The sequence below is a fragment of the Hibiscus syriacus genome, unplaced genomic scaffold (assembly GCF_006381635.1).
Source record: "Hibiscus syriacus cultivar Baekdansim isolate YM2019G1 unplaced genomic scaffold, ASM638163v2 tig00111769_pilon, whole genome shotgun sequence".
NCBI lineage: Eukaryota > Viridiplantae > Streptophyta > Magnoliopsida > Malvales > Malvaceae > Hibiscus > Hibiscus syriacus.
In genome coordinates, this window is record NW_024063172.1 from 23,975 (window position 1) to 46,710 (window position 22,736).

At 33.5% G+C, this 22,736-nt stretch overlaps 3 protein-coding genes across 3 annotated transcripts; 2 read left to right on the forward strand and 1 right to left on the reverse strand.

Moving 5' to 3' along the window:
- Window positions 1-2,387: 2,387 nt before the first annotated feature.
- Window positions 2,388-3,005, forward strand: LOC120169766 (glutamate receptor 2.7-like). Its single transcript, XM_039177887.1, has 3 exons — window positions 2,388-2,392; window positions 2,441-2,771; window positions 2,845-3,005. The coding sequence occupies exons 1-3, from the start codon at window positions 2,388-2,390 to the stop codon at window positions 2,857-2,859; spliced, it is 351 nt and encodes a 116-aa protein (XP_039033818.1). The 3' UTR covers window positions 2,860-3,005.
- A 4,491-nt stretch (window positions 3,006-7,496) lies between these two features.
- Window positions 7,497-10,675, forward strand: LOC120169767 (glutamate receptor 2.8-like). Its single transcript, XM_039177888.1, is given in 8 exon segments — window positions 7,497-7,762; window positions 7,872-8,029; window positions 8,032-8,745; window positions 8,747-8,816; window positions 8,819-9,192; window positions 9,278-9,590; window positions 9,665-10,071; window positions 10,148-10,675. Coding segments are annotated over 8 exon segments (2,772 nt in total). The 5' UTR covers window positions 7,497-7,554.
- Window positions 10,676-11,719: 1,044 nt separating this feature from the next.
- On the reverse strand, window positions 11,720-13,830 carry LOC120169678 (probable calcium-binding protein CML22). Its single transcript, XM_039177790.1, has 5 exons — window positions 13,656-13,830; window positions 12,654-12,893; window positions 12,354-12,556; window positions 12,069-12,243; window positions 11,720-11,970 (listed from the first exon to the last, which is right to left on the reverse strand). The coding sequence occupies exons 1-5, from the start codon at window positions 13,657-13,659 to the stop codon at window positions 11,852-11,854; spliced, it is 741 nt and encodes a 246-aa protein (XP_039033721.1). The 5' UTR covers window positions 13,660-13,830; the 3' UTR covers window positions 11,720-11,851.
- Between the last annotated feature and the right edge of the window lie 8,906 nt (window positions 13,831-22,736).

Consider the following 22,736-nt stretch of genomic DNA (forward strand, 5'->3'; position numbering starts at 1 on the left):
AGTTGACCCTGAATGAGAAAGTACTTTGAGGATTTGTACTTAATTCGATTAAGTACGAATTTAATTGTTAAGATCTTGTCTTTGTACAAAAAAATTCATGATATTTCGTTTGTAAAATTTGAGAAGGCACTTGACCCGAAAATATTCGAGTAATGAGTAAATACCTGAAAAATAATTTATCGGGGGTATTCTGCTGTCAGAATTGTTCGAAAGGACTGAAATAAATGATAAGATTGAATTTAATAGTAAGATCGGACGAAAGAAAAGGATTAAAATACATTGAATCTGTAAAATGATCAAAATACCCCTGTAATGAAAATGACTCAAGAATATCACCAAGCTCAGGAATGATTGGATATCCTCGAGCTCTGAAATGAATGGAATAAAACTGAACACCAAAATTACCAAAATAACCTTATGGTCTAAACTAAGTAAATGTCTTGGATTAATTAAAGAATCCAAATAAGCATAGGTATTGGATTACCTTTAAAGGTAATGGAACACAAGTTAAGTGAGTAGATTAATCCTAAAACTATGTCAATACCTGAATGGCATAAATATTACTGGAATGTGTATTCGTCTTCTCAAGTTTGGCTCGATGATAAATTTTGGAAGTATTCAGCTCAGCTCAACTCTAGATTGCATTCAGTACTAAGAATTGGACGTTTGTTCGACAAATCAACCACGAAGACCAAATTGAATGGAACAAAAGTGCAACATGTATCTGAAATTCAGGAACGTTTGAATTACTCTGGAAAATCCCGAAGTAACTGGAATGGACTTGAATGCTAAATAAATTAAGTAACCTCAAGGACTGAGGATTAAATAAGTGATTTGGATGAATATGGAAATGTTAATGTTAATGAACATACATGATGTAATGTTCTTATGGATTATGAATTACAAAATCAAGTACGTCAGTATTTCATGATATAGTAAAAGCGTGAAAATGAAATAAAGACATTGGAAGATTTATTCAGCGATAATTTTGAAGATGATATATGGACTAGGATTGTGGTATTAAAGTGTAAATACCCTAGAAGGACAACAAAATGACCAGTCGATAAGTATTAGTTCTGGGAACTATTCATCTAAGAGTTATTCGATAATCCGATCAATCGACATAGATTGTAAATGTCCTGAACCTTTAATTCTTCCTTACCAGCTCAAGTCTCATTCTGAATAACTGATGATTTCGTCAGTTATTGAACTTTTCCAATAGTGATTCTAAATTCTGACATTCTATCGGTATACTGAAGATCCGTGTTTCTCTGCCTGCTAAGATTATCCAGTACCTCTGAATAATATCTGTAAACTCTAGTGTGTTCTCTAATCATATAAATATTTTATTTGATTTCCGACTTGAATTCTGTTCTGATACATGACCTGAATTTTGTTCTGATTTCTTATCTGGATTCTGTTCTGATATATGTTCTGAAGTCTGTTTTGATTTCTGATATCTCCGTTTAATGACGGAAAAATGTTTTAATTGGGGGGTATTGTTGAAGGAAGTATTTTTGCAGGTTCCTCAGCTTTGTGCTCGGGGCCTTACAAGTTGTGTGGGTTGGGTGTATGGTTCTGGGGAACCTACGCATTATGTTATGTTGAGATGGAGGTATATATATATATATATGTTTTAAAAAGATCTAAAAAGTTACATGATTTTTTGGAATACACTAGATAACCTATTCTGATCTCCTGAACTCAGTCATCCGAAATATTTCTCTGAACTGAAAGCTCGTTGTCCGTTACCACCTGAAATATCAGTAGGATCTCTGCTCAACATAAAAATCTATAAATATTCGGAAACAATAAGGGAATATATATTTATCTGTATCTGCACGTTCATCAGCATCATCTGGTAGTTCTGGATTACTGAGCTTTCCGAAGCTCACTTTATTACTCAACATTGCAGGTTAAAAGAATTGTACCAGTGCAACTATCGTCATCAGCAAGGGAGTTCTTCCGGTGTTGTTTGCAGAGTACGATCTATGTGATTAGGAGACATGTAATTGTATTTTGTTTTATATGTGAGTCTGAAAATCTGTTTTAATTCTACATATCGATTAATAATTTTATGAGTTTATATGTTTTGATAAAAAGTTTTAAATTTTTCGTTATTTTTACAGTGGGTCGCTCCGGTGGCCCTAATATAACACTACAAATTGGATCGAGTTATCCGCATCAACGTGAGGGGTTACAATTTCTGGGCGTAATCTGGGATTCTAACTCGATTACAGAAAAATCAGTTCGAGGGTACTGCATTGATGTTTTCGATGCTGTAATGGCTAAAATGCCTTATCCTGTTGCTTACTAATATGTTCCGTTTGCAACGCCTGAAGGAAAAGCTGCCGGTTCTTACAATGACTTGGTTGATCAAGTGAACTATGGGGTAAGTCTCCTCTTTTAATTACACCATTATATATCTATTGGCATGCAGCTATGAACAAAGAAATATGATGCTGTGGTCGGACTTCGGAGATGTAACTCTTGTGGCGAACAGGTCATTGTATGTGGACTTCACATCGCCCTACACAGAATCTGGTGTGTCGATGCTGGTGCCAATGAAGGATAACAAGAAGAAGAATGCATGGGTTTTCTTACAGCCCTTGACATCGGATCTCTGGATAACCAGCGGTTGCTTCTTTGTCTCCATTGGGTTTGTGGTTTGGATTCTCGAGCATAGAATGAACGATGATTTCCGTTTCAACCTGCACATCAAGTCGGCACCAGCTTCTGGTTCTCCTCCTCAACCATGGTGTTTGCTCAGCGTAATAATTAAACTCCACCTTTTCAGTTTACACAGATACTTCATACTTTGCTAAAAGCTTTTGATCATTGCAGGGGAGAAAGTGGTGAGCAATTTGATTAGGTTTGTGGTGATCATATGGTGCTTTGTGGTTCTCATTCTCATCCAAAGTTACACTGCCAGCTTAACGTCGCTTTTGACAGTGGAGAAACTCCAGCTCACTGTACTGATCTAAATGTGCTGTTGAAGAGAAGGGTGAGTGTTGGCTTTCTATACGGATCGTTTGTAAAGGGGATGTTGTTGGGGTTGAAATTCGATAAATCCCAGCTCAAGACGTATACAACCCCTGAAGAACTCCATAATCTGTTCAAGGGCAGTTCCAACGGCGGTATCTCGGCTGCTATCAATGAAATCCCTTGCATCAAACTATTCATTGCCAAACACTGCCGCAAATATACTGCTGTCGAACCAACATTTAAAACCGGTGGCTTCGGCTTCTTGAGTTCTCTTCCTCGGTTTTCCTCGATTCCATATGATACGCTTTATAATTCTTTATTGTTCATTCTGCAGGTTTTCGCGAAAGGATCACCTCTTGTAGCCAGATATTTCAACGGAAATCTTGAATGTTACTCAAGGTGACCAAATGGAAAAGATTCAGAGCAAATGGTTCAAGAACGATGAAGTTACTTATCCTGGTTTCGACCCCGTGTTTCATCGAACAGTCTCGGTCTCGAAAGCTTCTGGGGCCTTTTCCTGATTGCAGGGCTCGAATCGATCTCGGCCCTCGTCATTTTTGCAGCAATGTTCTTGTACGAGCAAAGGCATGTGTTGTTTGAGCTGCCTTCCGAAGCTTCAATATGGAGAAGAGTTCGGTTCATGTCGAGAATCTTTGATGAGAAAGACATGAGCTCCCATACTTTCAAAAAAACTGAACCCCCAGAGATGCAAGCTCATCAAACACTAACTGCCCCCCAAGTCCATCAAGCTCGTCGAACCAGGCAGATTCTTCCGACTTTGTTTTTGTTGTAGAACTAGGATCACATACAAGTTCCCCCGATATATCTCCGGCTCCAGGAACATCTTCTACTTAGCTTGCTGATTACTATTATGGCAGATGAGTAGATTTGAGGACTTGGTTATTCTCACGTAATTTGTTGGAAGCTATATTGCTGAAAGATGAATGTATATATGGTACTATATAAGTAAGATAATAATCTTGTTAAAAATACAATGTATATTTTCGCCCTCGACAACATAACATATGATTGAACAGTATTTATAATTTATTTTTGAATAACGTCTACAAATGTTAAAGTAAATCATGCATTGATAAACATGTTATAGTTCAACTCAAATTTAACCTGACTTACATTAATAATAACGAATTTATTAAATGGTCTCCGCCATCACATACTTTTGATTAATAGACCATACATTTTCATTGCATTAGTCATTGAATTATATAAAATATTAAAGTAGTACCTATTCGTGGAACTTAGCACAGTATTTTAAGATGATATAACCTAGGTCTATAAACGAATCGAATGAACAAGGATAAGAACATCTTTATGTTCGTTCGTTTAAAACAATGACTGAATATGAATATAAATGGACACAAAATTAACTAAGGGATGATTCCAATATTAAGAAGATTCAACTTCTTCATCCCGGGAATGAAGGGTCCACACTGATGACCAATTTGAGTGAATGTCTAAGAAGTTGCGGCTAAGGCTATACCAACCAATTCCATTCAGTTCGACTAAATATCAAAATTTCAACAAACCGACCGGTTCTATTCAAAATCAACTCTAGTTTCCATTTCTCTGTTCGATTCAGCAAGTCTAGTTGTCTCATCATCGACTTTAATTAATTTATACACCAATTAAACTGACTTATATTTTATAAATAGTTTTATAAGAGACATACATGATACATTTAATTATCATCGTCCACACTATTTTTGTTAAATTATTATTTTTTAATGGATTTAAAGTGTTATGCCAAATGATAAGTTATAGGCATGATATCAAAATTAACCTCCATTTATTAAAATCATTATTTTAACACCTATTTCATTGAGTATTTTTGTCCGGATGTTTCATTTTAGGTATAAAGGCCTTTGACATGTGATGAAATAGTCCCTTTGGTTATTATTTTTTTTAGCATCTTGACCATTAATGTTTCATTTCAAGATAAAAAGAAACCTATTTTGGAGCATTAATCCCATATTAACTAACGATTTCCATATATACACAGAACTTTTTACCTTAAAATAAAAATGTTGGGGGTCAAAATACTAAAGAAAATAATGAGGACCAAAATGACTTTTTAAATAAAAATTGGGGGTTAATTTGACAATATGTCTAGTTTATATATTATTTATCTTATATATTAGATCATTTGTTCATTTCAAATTATGGGCAGGATCCGGTTAAACAATGTAAAATTCTTTTAGTTTTACATAGATTTAGGATCGTTGAATGTGTGAAAATAGATGTCTCAAATTAACAATAGCATATGTGAAGATATTCATTTGAAAAAATAATAATGAGTTAATCTTAGCCATCCACTTTTAATTATCTAATGATCTTAAATATATGTAAAACTAAAAAAAATTATATTGTGTAAGTTAATCTTAATATATATATATATATATATATAGATATATAGACAAGTAAAGCTGACCAATTCGGTTGTTATAAAATTCTAATTATTTATCTTAGATTTGAAATAGATTTATATCAAGTAAACAAGGAATGATTCTAATATTGAGAAGATTCAACATATTCTTCCTTGGCATGATTGTAGTCAACACTGATGACTGATTTGAGTGAATCTCCAGGAAGTTGCGGCTGAGTTTATACCAACTCACCCTACCAACCCTATTCTATTATATTATATTCTATTGGATTAAATATCAAAATGACCAATAACTCAACCCATTTTTTGGTATATTTCTTTTAATTGTATATCGATTATAAAAAATATTAGGCTTAACTACTATCACTTACATTGATGTTTTGACTATTTTTTTATTGATTTCGTAAAACATAATATATTGTCACTTTTATTTTTAATTTAATTAATATATGATCATTTATGTTTGTATTTAATTAAGATGTAGTTACCACTAGTAAAATTAAGGATAGCAGACGAGTACAATTTCATGGATTTGGCATCGCATCTACTCCAATTGTGGCGAGGATGAATATAATTTTAATTTTTGTTAGCAACTCGGGCAGACATATATAATTTCATGGATTTCGCATCATACCCGCTCCAATTATGGCGGGGATGTATATAAGTTTAGTGGGTAGTGGGCGGATGTGGATGTAAAAAGTTATATCCTCCGAGGGTAGTGGGTAGATGATGAGTTTAAGACCTTACCCGCTTAGCATCCACTTACTCACTAATTATCCACCATATATATTTTGGATCATTATGAATTTAGGTATAATTTCATAGACTATTGTATAAATCTTAAGATTTTATAAGACATGACTTGTGATTTAACTTTCTATTAGGGTATAAATTCAATTAATCCTTGGTTTATTTTATTAAGCTTCTTAATGAGTGTGTTTGGTTTATATTTTGTTACTTGTGTAATTTGTGAGGTTATTGCCGGCTTGTGTCAAGTGAATATGACTGGGTACAAATGGGTATGGGATGAGTGGTAGGTATTCAATTAAGTAGTGGGTGTGGGGATGAATTTGAGAATATACACACATAGGCGGATGAGAATTTAAAAACTTTATCCGTCGTGGGTGGTGGGTAAGTGGTAGATACGAAAAATATTAGGTGGGTATAAGGATGAGTGAAAGGGTATCCACACCCAACCTGTCAATTTGTCATCCCTATTCATAACAATTAATTTGTGGTTATCATATCTCAATTAAATAAAAACGAAAATGATCATATATTATATATTTTAAAATCGATGAGGAAAAGTGAACAAAACACAAACATAAGTGATGAATCGCGTAGTTACAAAAAAAAATTATCAAATAACCAAGCCCCACAAAGAATTTTTTATGGATAATCTACATATATTTTGATATTAATATGGTATTATTTATTTTATATATCGTGTTAATAAATAAATTTTAATATATATATATTGATTAAATAAATTTATATATTTAAATATTAACCAAATTATAAATATCAGGTTTATTATTTTTCTAAATGGTAAATCTAAATACATAAAAATTATATAAGAAAACCATATTGTCGCTTTTTGATATCTAAATTTCGAAATTTATAATAATTTTTTTTTATTAATTTTCATTTTTAATCATATTCTGGGTTTTGATTTGGTCAAGAAAAAGGGTATTATGACATGGGTCAACAATGTTGTACCAATACGACTATTCATTTGATAGCATTATTCTATTATGTACCACTCCTGTAATTTTTCATGACCTACTCTTTATGCCTATCGTTATGTATATATATATATATATTAAAGTGAGAATAAGAAATAATTATTTTTCCAATATTCTTTCATTTTTTTAAAATATGAAGCCTTTCGAAGGTTCTTTTTTTTATTAATTCTATGCTTCTAGAAAGTAAAAGTTTAGGAAGTTCGATTGACAAATAAAGTCTTTATGTATAAGTTTAGGCTTTCCACGACAAAGAACTGAATGACTTCATGCATGTATGTATATATAGATCAATTAACTTACTTCTTATGCATTGTATTCAATTTCATCACTTCCTAGATGATGGGGAACCCTACCATACGCATTAATTTCAATTTATTTATTACTCTCTGTCTCTTCGTTAATGTTTGGCTGCAAGGAGGAATGGCGGCTCAGTCTCGAAACACCGCCACCGTCGTCCCTGTCAATGTGGGCGTGGTTCTTGACATGGACTCCTTGGTTGGGAAGTTAGGGATGAGTTGCATCGACATGGCCCTCTCGGACTTTTACGCCACCCATCCTCACTACAAAACCAGGCTCCTACTCCACACCAAGGACTCCATGGATGACCTTGTTGCCGCCGCTGCCGCCGGTTTGTTCTCTTTCGCCTCCATTCTTTTACTCAGTTTGCATGTGTTAAGATTAGGGTGTAAAATTCAACAATAAATTCTGCTAACTCTATTTATTTGGTGATGGAACAGCTTTGGATTTGATAAGGAATGTACAAGTGCAAGCAATCATAGGGCCAAGAAGTTCAATGCAGGCCAACTTTGTAATCAGTCTGGGAAACAAATCTCAGGTTCCCATCATCTCCTTTTCCGCAACAAGTCCTTCCCTCACTTCCCTTCAAACTCCATACTTTTTTTCCGGGCTGCTCAAAGCGGCTCATTTCAAGTGAAAGCCATAAGTGCCATTGTCAACTCTTTCGGGTGGCGAGAAGCAGTGCCCATCTATGTCGACAACCAGTTCGGGGAGACTCTCATACCTTACTTGACAGCTGCTTTACAAGAGACCAACACCCGGGTCCCTTATCTGAGTGTCATTCCGGTGTCGGCTACCGATGATCAAATCGCCGAAGAACTTTACAAGTTAAAGAACATGCAAACGAGGGTGTTCATTGTGCATGCGACGATGCCTCTTGGCCTTCGGATTTTTGCCAAAGCAGAAGAGATTGGAATGATGAGTGAAGGGTATGTTTGGATCATGACTGAGTTGATGACTACTTTGTGGAGTTCAATTGATTCCTCCTCTATTAATTCATTCCAAGGGGTGTTAGGTGTTAAGTGTTTTGTTCCAAAATCGAAACAACTTGAGAAATTCACTCTACGATGGAAAAGGAAGTTCCAGAGAGACAATCCCGATATTACTAATGCTGAAATGAACAGTTTTGGATTATGGGCTTATGCTGCAACTTTTGCACTTGCCATGGCAGTCGAGAAAGCTGGCACTGCAAACCTGAGCTTCAACAAGCCAAACATTTCCAGGACAGACCTTGAAACATTGGGTGTCTCACAAAATGGTCCTCGACTTATCCAGGAATTATCAAAAATTAGATTCCGAGGCCTTTCAGGAGATTTTTCATTTCGATAACGGGCAATTAGAATCGTCTGTGTTTGAGATAGTTAACATAAATGGAAATGGCGAGAAAAGGTGGGGTTTTGGACACCCGAAAATGGACTTGTAAGAAACACAGGTTCAAAGTATTCTTCTAAGCCAAATCTTGGTCCCATTATATGGCCAGGGGATAGTCAATTGGCTCCTAAAGGTTGGGAGATCCCAACAGAAGGGAAGAAATTAAGAATTGGGGTTCCAGCGAACATTGTTTATACTGAATTTCTTCAAGTAATCTGGGATTCTAACTCTAATACAGCAAAATCAGTTCGAGGCTACTGCATTGATATTTTTGATGCTGTGATGGCTAAAATGCCTTATCCTGTTGCTTACGAGTATGTTCCATTTGCAACGCCTGAAGGAAAAACTGCCGGTTCTTACAATGATTTGGTCGATCAAGTGTACTATGGGGTAAGTCTCCTCTCTTAACTCTTCTCTATGTTATACTATTATTATGGTTTTATTGAATGGTTTCAATCGGCTGCCATGAACACAGAATTATGACGCTGTGGTCGGAGATGTAACGATTGTGGCCAACAGGTCATTGTATGTGGATTTCACGTTGCCGTACATAGAATCTGGTGTATCGATGCTAGTGCCAATCAGAGATAACAAGAAGAAGAATGCGTGGGTTTTCTTACACCCTTTGACACCGGCTCTCTGGGTAACCAGCGCTTGCTTCTTTGTGTTGGTCGGGTTTGTGGTTTGGGTTCTCGAGCATAGAATCAACGAAGATTTCCGTGGACCACCGGCTCATCAAGTCGGCACCAGCTTCTGGTTCTCCTTCTCGACCATGGTGTTTGCTCATCGTAAGAATTAAACTCCTTCACCTTTTCAATTTACAGATACTTCATACTTTGCTAAAAGCTTTTGGTCATTGAAGGGGAGAAAGTGGTGAGCAATTTGGCTAGGTTTGTGGTGATCATATGGTGCTTCGTGGTTCTCATTCTCACCCAAAGTTACACTGCTAGCTTGACGTCGCTCTTAACAGTGGAGCAACTCCAACCAACTGTAACTGATGTAAATGAGCTGTTGAAGAGAAGGGAGAGTGTTGGTCTTCTAAATGGCTCGTTTTTCGAGGGGATCTTGTTGGGGTTGAAGTTCGATAAATCAATGATCAAGTATTATGGATCTCCTAAAGAACTGAATGAACTTTTTGTCAAGGGTAGTGCCAATGGCGGAATTTCAGCTGCTTTCGAAGAAATCCCTTATATTCCGCTATTTCTTTCCAAATATTGCGGCAAATATACTACTGTCAAACCCACATTTAGAACCAATGGATTTGGCTTCGTGAGTTATCTTCTTCTCTATGTGAGTCTCGAGTTAGACCTTCCTCGATTCAATTATGACTTGTTCGTGTTTGTAGGTTTTCCCGAAAGGATCTTCTCTCGTGTCAGATGTTTCAAGTGCAGTCTTGAATGTTACTCAAGGTGATGATATGGAACGAATTCAAAACAAATGGTTCAAGAGCGATGCAACTTGTCCTAATGTCGACCCCATTGTTTCATCAAACAGTCTTGGTCTCGAGAGCTTTTGGGGCCTTTTCCTCATTGCTGGTGTCGCATCGATATTGGCGCTCGTCGTTTTCGCAGCAATGTTCTTGTATGAACAGAGGCATGTCTTGTTTCATTTCCATCCCAAGACTCCAATGTGGCGAAAAGTTCGAATCATGTCGAGAATCTTTGATCAGAAAGACCTGAGCTCCCATACTTTCAAAACAAACGAACCCGAAGATGCAAGCAGCCATTGCAGTGTCCATAGTGTAGGTGTTGATGAAAGATCATCAAACTCTGGTTGCCCCACAAGTCCATCAAGCTTGTCGAACCGAACATATTCTTCGGACCTGGTTTTCATTGTAGAACAAGGATCAAGTACAAATTCTTCCGATCCATAAAGTATAGGAATATGGTGGAGGATATAACCAAGGACTTAGAGTAATATATAACTTTCTAAGTCATTTAACCACTCTAACTTGTGCTAATTATCGTAACAAATTAATTGTTTTGGGATTGTTTGTTCGGAGGTGGTTACGGATGGTGTGCGATGGATCTTACCCGATGAGTAAATCATTTTATTTGTTTTGCATGCAAGACTATCGAAAACATAACCGTAACCACAATTTAAATCCCCGGATGGCGGTGACAAAGCTTGACTTCGGAACTGCTTACCAGGGTATTCTTGACTGCCGTCATCACATTCTTGTGAATAGGCTTGGCCTGACTAAATGCTTTGCCTTGCGGATAAGGTACAAGTGAACTCCAAAACTTAGCAAAGCTCCGCCACCGTAGGCTTGGCATGACTACCAGGTGAATCGACTGTAGAGTCACCTCCTTTTCAACCATAACAAGCTCTGTTTCGCAATGGCAGCAATACAGCATTACCAAATCCCTTGCTTCTGTTATTCATCATATTCATGAGGAATGGAATGAACGAGTCATCCAAAGGACCATTACCTCTTCAGCTATCAACAAAAACAAATCAGCTCGTGGAATTTTCGGTTACATGTCACCAGAATACATGGAATCTGGAGAAGCAACCCCAATGGCTAATGTTTATAGCTTTGGAGTGGTGGTCCTGGAAGTGGTCAGTGGACATATGGCAGCTGACATCAGGCGGCCTGAGGTATTGTTGGTGAAACGAGTACACGACTTTGTGACACGAAAAAGCCGCTAGAAGTACTGATTCATATCAGGCTGAATGAGCAAACTGTGTATATGTATAGTTGTGGTTACAGAGTTTCTATGTTCACAATCTAAGCCAGTTTTGATTGATTTTGTGTACAATTTGCAAAAGCTCCGACTGTTTCTTTCCATACACAATGCCATGAACTCCTCATACATGATAATTACAATATGAATCAGATGTATAGAGAGACTGAACCGAAAACCGGTACTAAATTATTTCTTCAATACGGTAATCTCGAGTTTGCATTATTTGAAAGAAAACTGTGATGATATATATGTCATGATACAGCAAAAACAGTTTAACCAAGTGTTTGGGATGTCTTAGTTATATGAACAAATCTTAATCTGACCTCATACAGATTATCATGCAGAGCCTTCGAGTGTTCTTAGCTTCCTGGGTCCAGTATTTCTCCTTCATCGTCGCTTTCGATCCCAACCCAGTTGATAAAAGCAAAGAGGAACTCTCTGAAGCTGACTTTTCCATTCTTATCCCAGTCCATTTCTTCTGCAAGTTCCCATTGGGGATACCAAAAGAATGGTTAATATAATTGATTATAGAAACTAGTGAGAAATTAAAAGTATATTGAGTTGAATATTTGATACTGAATCTAGTCTGAGTAACACGTGCAGGAGATCGTTCCCACGGGGAAGTTTCGTTTAGTGCCTTCATCATGTCTTTCTTGTTCAGTTTTCCATCACCATTCTTATCAAGAAACAGGAACGCTTCAATGATGGTATCGAAAGTGGCCTCAAGCTGCTGAGAATCCATCTTCAATGTCTGAAACATTCCGAATTAACCATTAAAGATACTTATTAATACCTTCTAACACAACATGCTCTATGTTCTCAAACAAGGACAAGAAACAAACATAAGGTAACGGCGGGTACATTATCAGGAGAGGAAGAAGGTTTCATTAGGAGATAGCTGAGACATAGCAGCACAATAAACTCGCTAAATTGAATCCCTTCACTCCCGTCGATATCACATGAACGAAACAAATCCTCGATCTCCTCTTTTGTCAACCGAAGTTGCAGTTTCTCCAAGCATTTGTTCAGTTCCTCGCGATCAATAGTTCCATTGGAGTCTTCATCTAAAGAAAGAGAAAAGAGAGGGAGAGTCAATTTGCGGCAAAAAATCCAAGATAAAAGCTTACAGTGAGCTTCAAGATTAAACTTGCTGCAACCAACCATACTGCTCGAACACGCCTTTGAGGTTTCTGAATCCATCCCGGAACTGAGGGAACCTCAAGATAATGCTGTCAATTGATTTGACATTAGATTTTCCCGATGAACTTCTCTTCATTTCAATCATTTTCCTTTCAAGCTTTGAATCCAGCTTCTTGTACTTGTTTGATGAACCACAATTGCAAAGCATGCTTCTGATTCTACCGGACAAAGACTTCAGGGGAGGGAAAGGATGACATTTGCCTTAAGATGTCAAATTTAGATGTCAAATGCAGGCTCAATGTTGACAATGAAGATAATACTCCACATTTTTCGACTAATTTTACAGAAATGTAGCGTAAACCAGTTGGTGCTATTTGCATACATCATCAATCAGCAGTATTAATGGAGAAGGTAAATACAATAGCACTTAGAAACCTCTACATGTTTACACTTTGTTCGATTTCGAAACCACGTTCGACCTTTGGCTGGGCAACAGAGTTGTTCTGTTGAACTTACGGTGGTTATAGATGGTGATAGTGGTGACAATCTTTTCCACTTTGAAGGCTATTTTTAATCATACAACTCCATGGCAGTTTTAAATTTCCTTGTACTACCAAAATCTGTCCTAATCCTGGATCTACACAAGTTAACAAACCCTAAAAAAGAAGTGAGTTTTGAAAGATTACATCAACTTCCATGCATTGATAATCGACAAATATTATACTAGCAGTATACACTGAAAAATTGCAGACTAGACTCAAGTGTCCAGATATATAGAACCCTAATCAGCAATTTAACAACCAAAACAAAAACTAAAAAACTTACAAACATAAGTAAATATGGCTGATATGAAAAACAAAACATAAAGGTGTGGAATAACTCAATCCTTGAGCTTAAGGCATATACATCAACAGGGCTTGAAAAAGAATGGAAAATTTATAATCCAGCACTTCAATAACATTAAACTATATGTGTAAACAAAATATATAGAAGAAGCCGATAAAAGGAGAGAACATGACATACCCATTGAAGCTTAAGTTAAAGATGATGAAATGAAAGTGGTGGCTCTTGCAAGAGATAATGAAAAAGTAAAGTTCTCAAGTCAACAAGGAATGGAGAAGGGAAAGCTGAAGTTTGTCCCACAAACTGAAAAGGAGGAAGCAGTGAAGGAAGAGAATGGAGTAAAGAATAAGCAAACAGTGATGATAATAATGAGACTTCACAAAGTGGAGAGTAGCATAAATCATGGTCATTCACAATTAGTACACTTTTCATTATTTTGCATAGGTGACTATGATATAGTATGTATTTATATATTCTTTTAGTTATTGGTATTGTATATATATCTTATAAATATAATTATTTAAATTCAAAATCTTTAAAAAATAATATTCTTTTTAATCATTAAATAAGTTATTATTTAAAATATCTTAAATATAAAAATTATAGACTTTATATATATACACTCATGTAGGGATGGAGAGAAGTGAGCATAAATGCTGCTTCATTATGGACTGTTGTCTTTCTTGGAATCAAACAGAAATATGCCATGTCAGAATCATTATTTTACTTTCACTTTGGGTAAAATACAAGTTTAGTACTCAAATTATCATTTTTTCTGTTTTGGTATCTAACTATTTTTTTTAAATTATACCTAACATTTAATTTTGGTTTCATACCTAACATTAGATAACGTCACATCATTATTGGAAAAAAAATAAAAGAATAGCATGTTAGTAGTTTTGTTAATTTTTTAATGGTCGATGACCAAAATGAAATTAAGACATAACATTAAATGTGATTTAAAAAATATATTTGGATGAACAAAATAAAATAAAATTGATAATTAAGATTCTTAAGTTCATGGCTTGTGAACCCAAAGTGTTTACTATTTAATCAAGCACTTGCTTTTCTAATTAGCTTACTGATCTAATGGTATCTCCCCTTACATTAGAGGACTTATTTATAATCCACAGTATAAATAGATAGTTAAATAATTGTCAATTAAAAAGGTGAAAATACTTAAATCAGGCTACATGCTTTAGGGTTATTTTCATCTTTTTACAACTTTATGCTAAAAACATGTCAAACATTGAAATAAATTCACCAAATTAAAATTAAATAGGAAAGACTTTAGATCATTCGGACATTGTATCGAACTTCAATTAAGAAAATTAAATGCAACCCCTCTCTTCGACTAATGTTCTCGACCTCAATAGTATTGAGAAATCCGTACCTTCCATATCACACCACCACCTTTAGGGCTGTAAAATCAGTAATCTGACATGTTTCAGTCGGATTCTGGAAATCGGATATATGTCAAGTCAGATCAATTTGATGGTTTGACACGAATCAGGTCGGGTACATGTTAAATCAGTTTAGGTCATTTTAAGGTTGATTTGACACCAGATCCAGATCGAGTTCAAGTCGGATCATTTTCAGTTCGGATTGATGTCAGTTCATGTCAAAACAGTTCAGGTTCGAAGCAGATAAAGACCAGGTTAATTCAGGTTCATGTGGATTTCAGTCGGATCTCGTTCAGATCGGGTCACATCATTGACAAATAAAATTCAGGTCGGATGTTTATCGGATACAGATTGAGTTCAGGTCGAGTCGTTTTTATTTTTGGATTAATTATTTTGTCATCTTTCGTGATTGTTGAATTGCAAGTTATAATTGTATATGATTTCGAGTAAATTGTAAAAAAATAAATAATCATGGATCAATTTTGTCAAAAAATTTTAATTTAAGGACAAAATTGAAGAAATGTAAAATTACAAATAAAATTTTAAAATATAAATTAAACAACACATATAGGTAAGGGACCAAATCGAAATAAATTTAAAATGTGAGGTTTAAATTAATATAAAAATGACTAAATTATACTCATTTAAAAAGTTATAAGTCAGTTAAAAAAATATAAATAACAACTAACAATGGACCAAATGAAGATGCAAATATAAATTTAAAGACTAAATTGAATACATATAAAAGTGAAAGACTTAAAATTTAAATAAATTAAAAAATAAAAAAGGTTGAAATCGAAATAAATGCAAGATATGAAGAAATAATGAAAAATATAGTAAATTGCATTCATTTAAAAAATTAAAAAAATATAATATATATATATATATATAAAGACAAATATATAATATATATAGTTTATATGTAGTTTACATGTAGTTTATTAATAAACTATGTAATATATATATAAATATATAATATATAAGATTTATGTATATAGTTTATATATATAGTATATTAAATACATATATATATTACTATAGAAATAGTTTACATTAAAAATTATATAGTTTATATATAAATTGTACAATTTATTAATGAACTATGGGTAAACAATATATAAACTATATAAAGTAAAAAAGTATATAATTTATATTAATATAATATAAGTTTATAAATAAACTATATATATAAACTATATTTTTATTAATATAGTATATATATATATAGGTTATAGAAATACTATGCATAAATTATATAAAATAATAAAATATATAGTTTATAGAAACCCTAAACCCTAAATATTGAATCCTAAATTGTAAACCCTAAACCCTAAACTTTATAAATTATATATGTATAGACAAAGTTGATAATTCATATATAGTTTATATAAACAATAGTTCATATAAATTATATATGTAACATTAATTTATAGTCTATAAACAATAGTTAATATATGTAACTTATAGTATATGTATACATTTAACTATATATGTTACTTATAGTACATGTATATATAAACTGTGTATATTATATATAAACTATATATATAATATATATCTATATAAACTATATAAAGTAAATTACTTATATAGTTTATAGAAACACTATCCATAAACTATATAAAGTAATAAAGTTTATAGTTTATAGAAACCCTAAACCCTAAGCTCTAAGCCCTAAATATTGTATTCTAAACCCTAAACCCTAAACGATATATGTATAGACACATTTGATAATTCATATATAGTTTATATAAACAATAGTTTATATAAATTATATATGTAACATTAATCTATAGTCTATAAACAATAGTTAATAAATGTAACCTATAGTACATGTATACATGTAAACTATATATGTAACTTATAGTACATGTATGTATAAACTGTGTATAATATATATAACCTATAGTATATGTATATATATAATCTATTTATATGTTATATAAACTATATATGTAACCTATAGTTTATAAACAATAGTTTATATTGATGTACTATATAATTTATAACCTATAGTATATAATTTATAAACTATAGTTTATATTAATGTACTATATAGTTTATATTAATGTTAATTATCTTAACTATAATTTATACAAATATAATATATAGTTTATAATTATAATTTGTATTAATGTAGTAGATAGTTTATAAACTATAGTTTACATTAATATTAACATATTAACTATAATTTATATTAATATAGTATATAGTATTAATATTAATTATAGTCTATAAACCATATACTATATTAATATAAATTATATTAACTATAGTTTATAAACTATACTATATAATTTATAAAATATAGTTTATATTAATATTAATTTTATAGATTATATTTTATATTAATATTAATTACAAATTATAAACTATATTATATTAATATAAGTTAATATTAATATTAATTATATTAATATTAATTATAATATATAATTTATATTAATATTAATTACAAATAGTTTATTAATATTAATTATGTAGGGATGAAATTGAAAGAATTTAAAATATAAAGATTAAATTGAATCATTAAAGTTGGACTAAATTAAATAAAATCAAAACAAGAGGATAACGGTACAAAGCGAAACGAAGTTAAAAAACACAGATCTTGAACCCGACCCGAACGGAGCGACTATATAAGGACAAAATTTTTGTTTTTTTTCTCATTTTCGGGTTTCCTATTTATTCTTCCATTTTGCTCTCTCTCTCTCTCTCTAACTCTCTGATTCTCTCAAAATTCTCTGTCTTCTCTCTAGAAGTTCATTCGTGTTCTTTATTTTTCTTTGAAAAAACCTTCATTTGATCTTCAAAAACACCAAATCCCAAACACTTTCCTATTTTTTTTATCAAACACACGAAATTTCTTAACTTGTTCATCCGAGTTCATACCAAAACTCTCATTTGATCTTCATAAACACAAAAACCCATATGATTTCTTTTTTTTCTTTCTTTCGATCAAACACCCAAAATTTTCTCCATGTTCATCCGTATTCATCCCAATTCATATTTGTTTTTCACAAAAATCGTCCGTTGATCTTCACAAACACCAAAACACATACAATTTCCTATTTTTTTTCTAATCAAACCCCAAACCCAAGTAACAGTTCATCTTTATTCTTCCCTAAACCATTCTTTGATCTTTCGATTAAACCCAAACCCTAACACCAATTCATATTTTATAACCTAACCTCAACCTCGAACCCAAACAGAACCCACACCCATACCCAAACCCAAACCCAAACTTGAACCCAAACTCAAACCTAAACCTTAAAAAACCCTAACTGAGCCTCTTCACTTTCTGTATCTTTTCATCTTCTATAACCACGACTGTTCTTCATTTTATTCCTCTTCTTCTTGTTCTTCACTTTCTATCTCTATTTAGTTCCTTTGTAGGAGAAAACCCAACAAATCAGAATGAAGAACATTCTTAAAGAGGTAAATATATTGTCCTATGTAGCTACTGTTTATTTGTTTCTTCTGTAGTCCTTTGTTTGTGTTGATGTTGGTTGTTCATTCGGATTGGTTGTATAAGGTTGTTAGATGCCTTTGTTTGTAGCTTAATCAAGGTTTAATTTTTACTATATTAACCCTAGTTTTTTTTTTGCAATGGGGTGTAAATGATATATTATCCGAAGCAGTTGATATAACTAAGAGGAAGTCCACTGGTTCATCCGAATTTGGGAGAAGAACCTCTCCTGTTTGGGACCACTACACATTCACCAAATCTGATGATGGTTCTATTTATGCCAAGGGTAAGTATTACAAAGTGAAAAGGTATAAAGCTGATTCTTATGTTGGTACATCTAATCCTAGAAGGCATACTGAGAAATGTCAAGCTTATAAGATTTTTCTTGCTGAAAATCCTGGTAGTGTAGCTTCTTTTGATCTAAACCAATATTGTGAATTATTTGCTAAGGCTATTTTGTTTCATTGTTATGCATATAGTATTGTTGAGCATGAAAAACTTAGGGATTTACATCATTACCTTAATTCTTCTGTTAAGGATATATCTAGGTATATTGTTACTAAGTATTGCATGTTGGAGCATGAAAAACATAAAAAAAATTACTGCTTGATTCAATGCATTCTGTCTCAAGTAGTCTTTGTTTTACATGTGATGCTTGGTCTGCTTGCACTTCACATTCTTATTTTGCCCTTACTGCTCATTATGTTGATAATAACTGGAAACTTCAGTTTAAAATACTTAATTTTCGGCTTCCTCCTTATGATGGTGAGTCTATATTTAAGTTTGTGAAAAAAATGATATGTGAGTGGGATCTTGAAAAAAACATTTACCATTACACTTGATAATGCTTCTGCAAATGATAGAATGATTAAGAGACTGAAAGATGATTTGAATGCCATTTCTCATCTTCCCTGCAATAGTAAGTACTTCCATATAAGGTGTGATGCCCACATTTTGAACTTGATAGTTCAAAAAGGTTTGAAGGTAATTGATTCTTCTTTTAATAAATTACGTCAGAGGATAAGGATTGGTTGTATGGTTTAAGAGCTTCACTCTTACCAAAAAAATGTTAAGCTTTTTGTAACAACCCATAATTGGTTGTATGGTTTTGAGCCGGAGGATAAGGAAGAAGACTACCTTACTGTGGTTAATGAGTCTGTTATGTAAAGGTATAATAGAATTGTTTTACTTTTAATTTTAATCTCAATATTTCAAATTGTTTATTAATTATTTTAATTTTAATTTTTAGGGTGTTTAACGTTAAGTTAAACCATTGGAATTTGAGATTCATTCTTCTTTCTTCCCTTTACAGGTAACTTCTATTTATTAATCACTTATTATATTTATTATGTTTAACAGTAACTGAAACCAATTTTTATTGATGCTTTTGTTTTTTGTAGGATGCTTCTGTCCAAAGTAACACATCCTAATTTTGCTTGATATTATTTTTTTTATTATAAACAATGTTGAATGCTTGATTCTGTAAGGGTTTGATAAAGTCGGAAATGTTTGGCATTGTTGGCCATCATATTCCCTTTGGCTTTACTGCTGACTGCATGTTTGTTTAATGTAAAAGTGTTGTTTGCTGCCTGTTGCTGCCTTGTAATTTATTTTGTTGGTCTGACTTAAATAGATTGTTGAAACTGTCATTTTTATCAAAATAACTACTCATGTTAATTTATGTTGGTAGTTTTAAAAGTTGCTCGTAATTTAACAATGTTGGCAGCTATTTTGATACAAAAGCTCGATGAAGAAATTTTTGGTAGCAAATTTAGGCTTTGGGTTCCAATTGGCACTCAGATTATGTTATAGAAGGAAATATTGCATACTGTCTTTTAATAGAGGACGGTGAGCCATCAATATTCCAGGAGGCAATAAACAGGTCAGATGCTTCATTATGGATGATGGTGATGCAAGAAGAAATCGAAGTCCTTCATAAAAATAATACATGGGACCTTGTGCCACTACCACAAGGAAAAAAATCAATTGATAACAAATGAGTCTTCAAAATCAAGCGAAATGGTAACGATCAATTGGAGAGGTATCGTGCAAGACTGGTGATCAAAGGATATACTCAAAAAGAAGGTATTGATTTCAAAGAAATCTTTTCTCTTGTGGTTCGACTAACAACAGTTCGATTAGTCTTGGCAATGTGTGCTACATTGAACTTACATCTAGAGCAACTAGATGTTAAAACAATTTTTCTTCATGGAAATCTTGAAGAAGAGATTTACATGCTCTAGCCTGAAGGTTTTGAAGAAAAATAAAAGAAGAACTTGGTTTGCAAGTTGAACAAATCTTTGTACAGTCTAAAGAAGGCGCCAAGATGTTGGTATAAGAGATTTAATTCCTTCATTACGTGTCTTAGATGCAACAGACTTAATGCAGACCCTTATGCTTATTTCAAGAGGTTTGGTGATAACGATTTTGTTATATTGCTATTGTATGTGGATGACATGTTGGTTGCAAAACCCAACAATGATCATATTAAATAATTGAAGGCACAACTGGATAGAGAATTTGAAATGAAGGACTTGGGATCAGCAAACAAGATTCTAAGGATGCAAATTCACCGAGACATAAGTAATAAGAAGATTTAGCTTTCACAAAAGAATTATTTGAAGAAGATCTTGTCACGATTCAACGTGCAAGATTATAAGCCAATTTCTACCCCTCTTCCTATTAACTTCAAATTATCCTCCAGAATGAGTCCTAGCAGTGAAGAAGAGAGGATAGAGATGTCTCGAGTGCCGTATGCATCGGCAGTGGGAAGTTTAATGTTCGCTGTGATATGCACAAAACCAGATATTGCACAAGCAATGGGAGTTGTTAGTCGGTACATGGCAAATCCAGGCAAAGAGCATTGGAATACAGTAAAGAGGATCCTGAGATACATCAATGGGACCTCAAATATTCCATTATGTTACGGAAGATCAAATTTACTTATCAATGGGTATGTTGATTTTGACTATGCAGGGGATTTGGATAAAAGCAAATCTACTACAAGATATGTGTTCAAAGTTGTTGGTGGAGTTGTAAGCTGAGTTTCAAAATTGCAGTCAGTTGTGGCTACGTCCACAACAGATGCAGAATATGTAGCAGCTACACAAGCCAGTAAAGAAGCAATTTGGTTGAAGATGCTATTGGAAAAGCTTGGGCACAATCAAGAGTATGTCTTTCTGTTTTGTGACAGTTAAAGCGCCTTGCATATAGCAAGGAATCCAACATTTCATTCAAGGACAAAGCACATACAAGTTCAGTACCATTTCATTCGTGAAAAGGTGGAAGAAGGGATGATAGATATGCAAAAAATCCATACCAAAGACAACATAGCAGATTTCATGACGAATGCGATCAATGTTGATAAATTTATTTGGTGTCGATCCTCTTGTGGCCTGTCGAAAACGTAAGCAACATGATGTACAAGGTAGAAAGAATGGTGTGAAAATATGATTGTTCCAATCAAATCTTCAAGTGAGAGATTGTTGAAAATTCTTAATGCACCGAAAGTGCATTGTTGGAAAAAAAGAAATGGTAGGCACCGAATGGTAGGAGTAGATTTTGTTGAATTTTTTGCATGGTAAAATTGCTATTTTAGTCCCTGAATTTTAGGATATTTACAAGATTAGTCTTTTAGCTTCAACTATAAATACTTTAACCCATTTAGCTTCAAAACTATCCCAAATCAATATAGCTTTCTCCCAATACCAGAGAATTTAGAGAGTTTTCTTGAGAGTTGTTTTATCCTTTTTATCAAGAGAGAATTGTTATTGTTTTCTCATTGTTAGATCGAGAGAAGTTGTAATTCCTATTTTATAATAGTGAAATTCTTCCATCTTTGCCCGTGGTTTTTACCCTATATTATTTAGGGGCTTTTCACGTAAAATTTGTGTCTTCTTTATCTTCATTTTTATTTCCTCAAATTATCAGTTGCGATTTTGATCTATCCGATAGCCGTATTCCGCAATATTTGTATGCACAGCTTGGTTGAAGAAGCATTAAAACACCAAACGACAAACCCCTTGTCCAACGATATCACAGTTTTATTGAAAGAAACAGGCATGAAACCCGTTGATTCTCGGATCTTTAGAGGGGTGCATTTCAAAAACAACTTATCACATCTTATCATCAGTAGCATTATGCGATAAGGCACTTAACATGCTGTCCTGGCATTGAACAAATCTCCCTCTCACATTAAATCTGTATCCAACATCCCATGTACTACTAAATAAAGTGGCACAAAAGTAGCAACTGACGCAACTTATATTGGTTGGTGGACGAAGATCCATCCATCCTCTCGCCTAAGTGACAAACTCTTGGCACATGAATGCAAGTATTTAGTATTACGGTCACCATGAACGATCTAATTATGCCTTGTATTTTGCATCTATG

What these genes read in the sequence shown, in the direction of transcription:
- LOC120169678 (XM_039177790.1), bottom strand. An exon ending in AGGCGTGTTCGAGCAGTATG is followed by an intron (nt 12,557 to 12,653) that starts GTTGGTTGCAGC and finishes CTCTTTCTTTAG; the next exon opens with ATGAAGACTCCAATGGAACT. An exon ending in CTTCTTCCTCTCCTGATAAT is followed by an intron (nt 12,244 to 12,353) that starts GTACCCGCCGTT and finishes GGAATGTTTCAG; the next exon opens with ACATTGAAGATGGATTCTCA.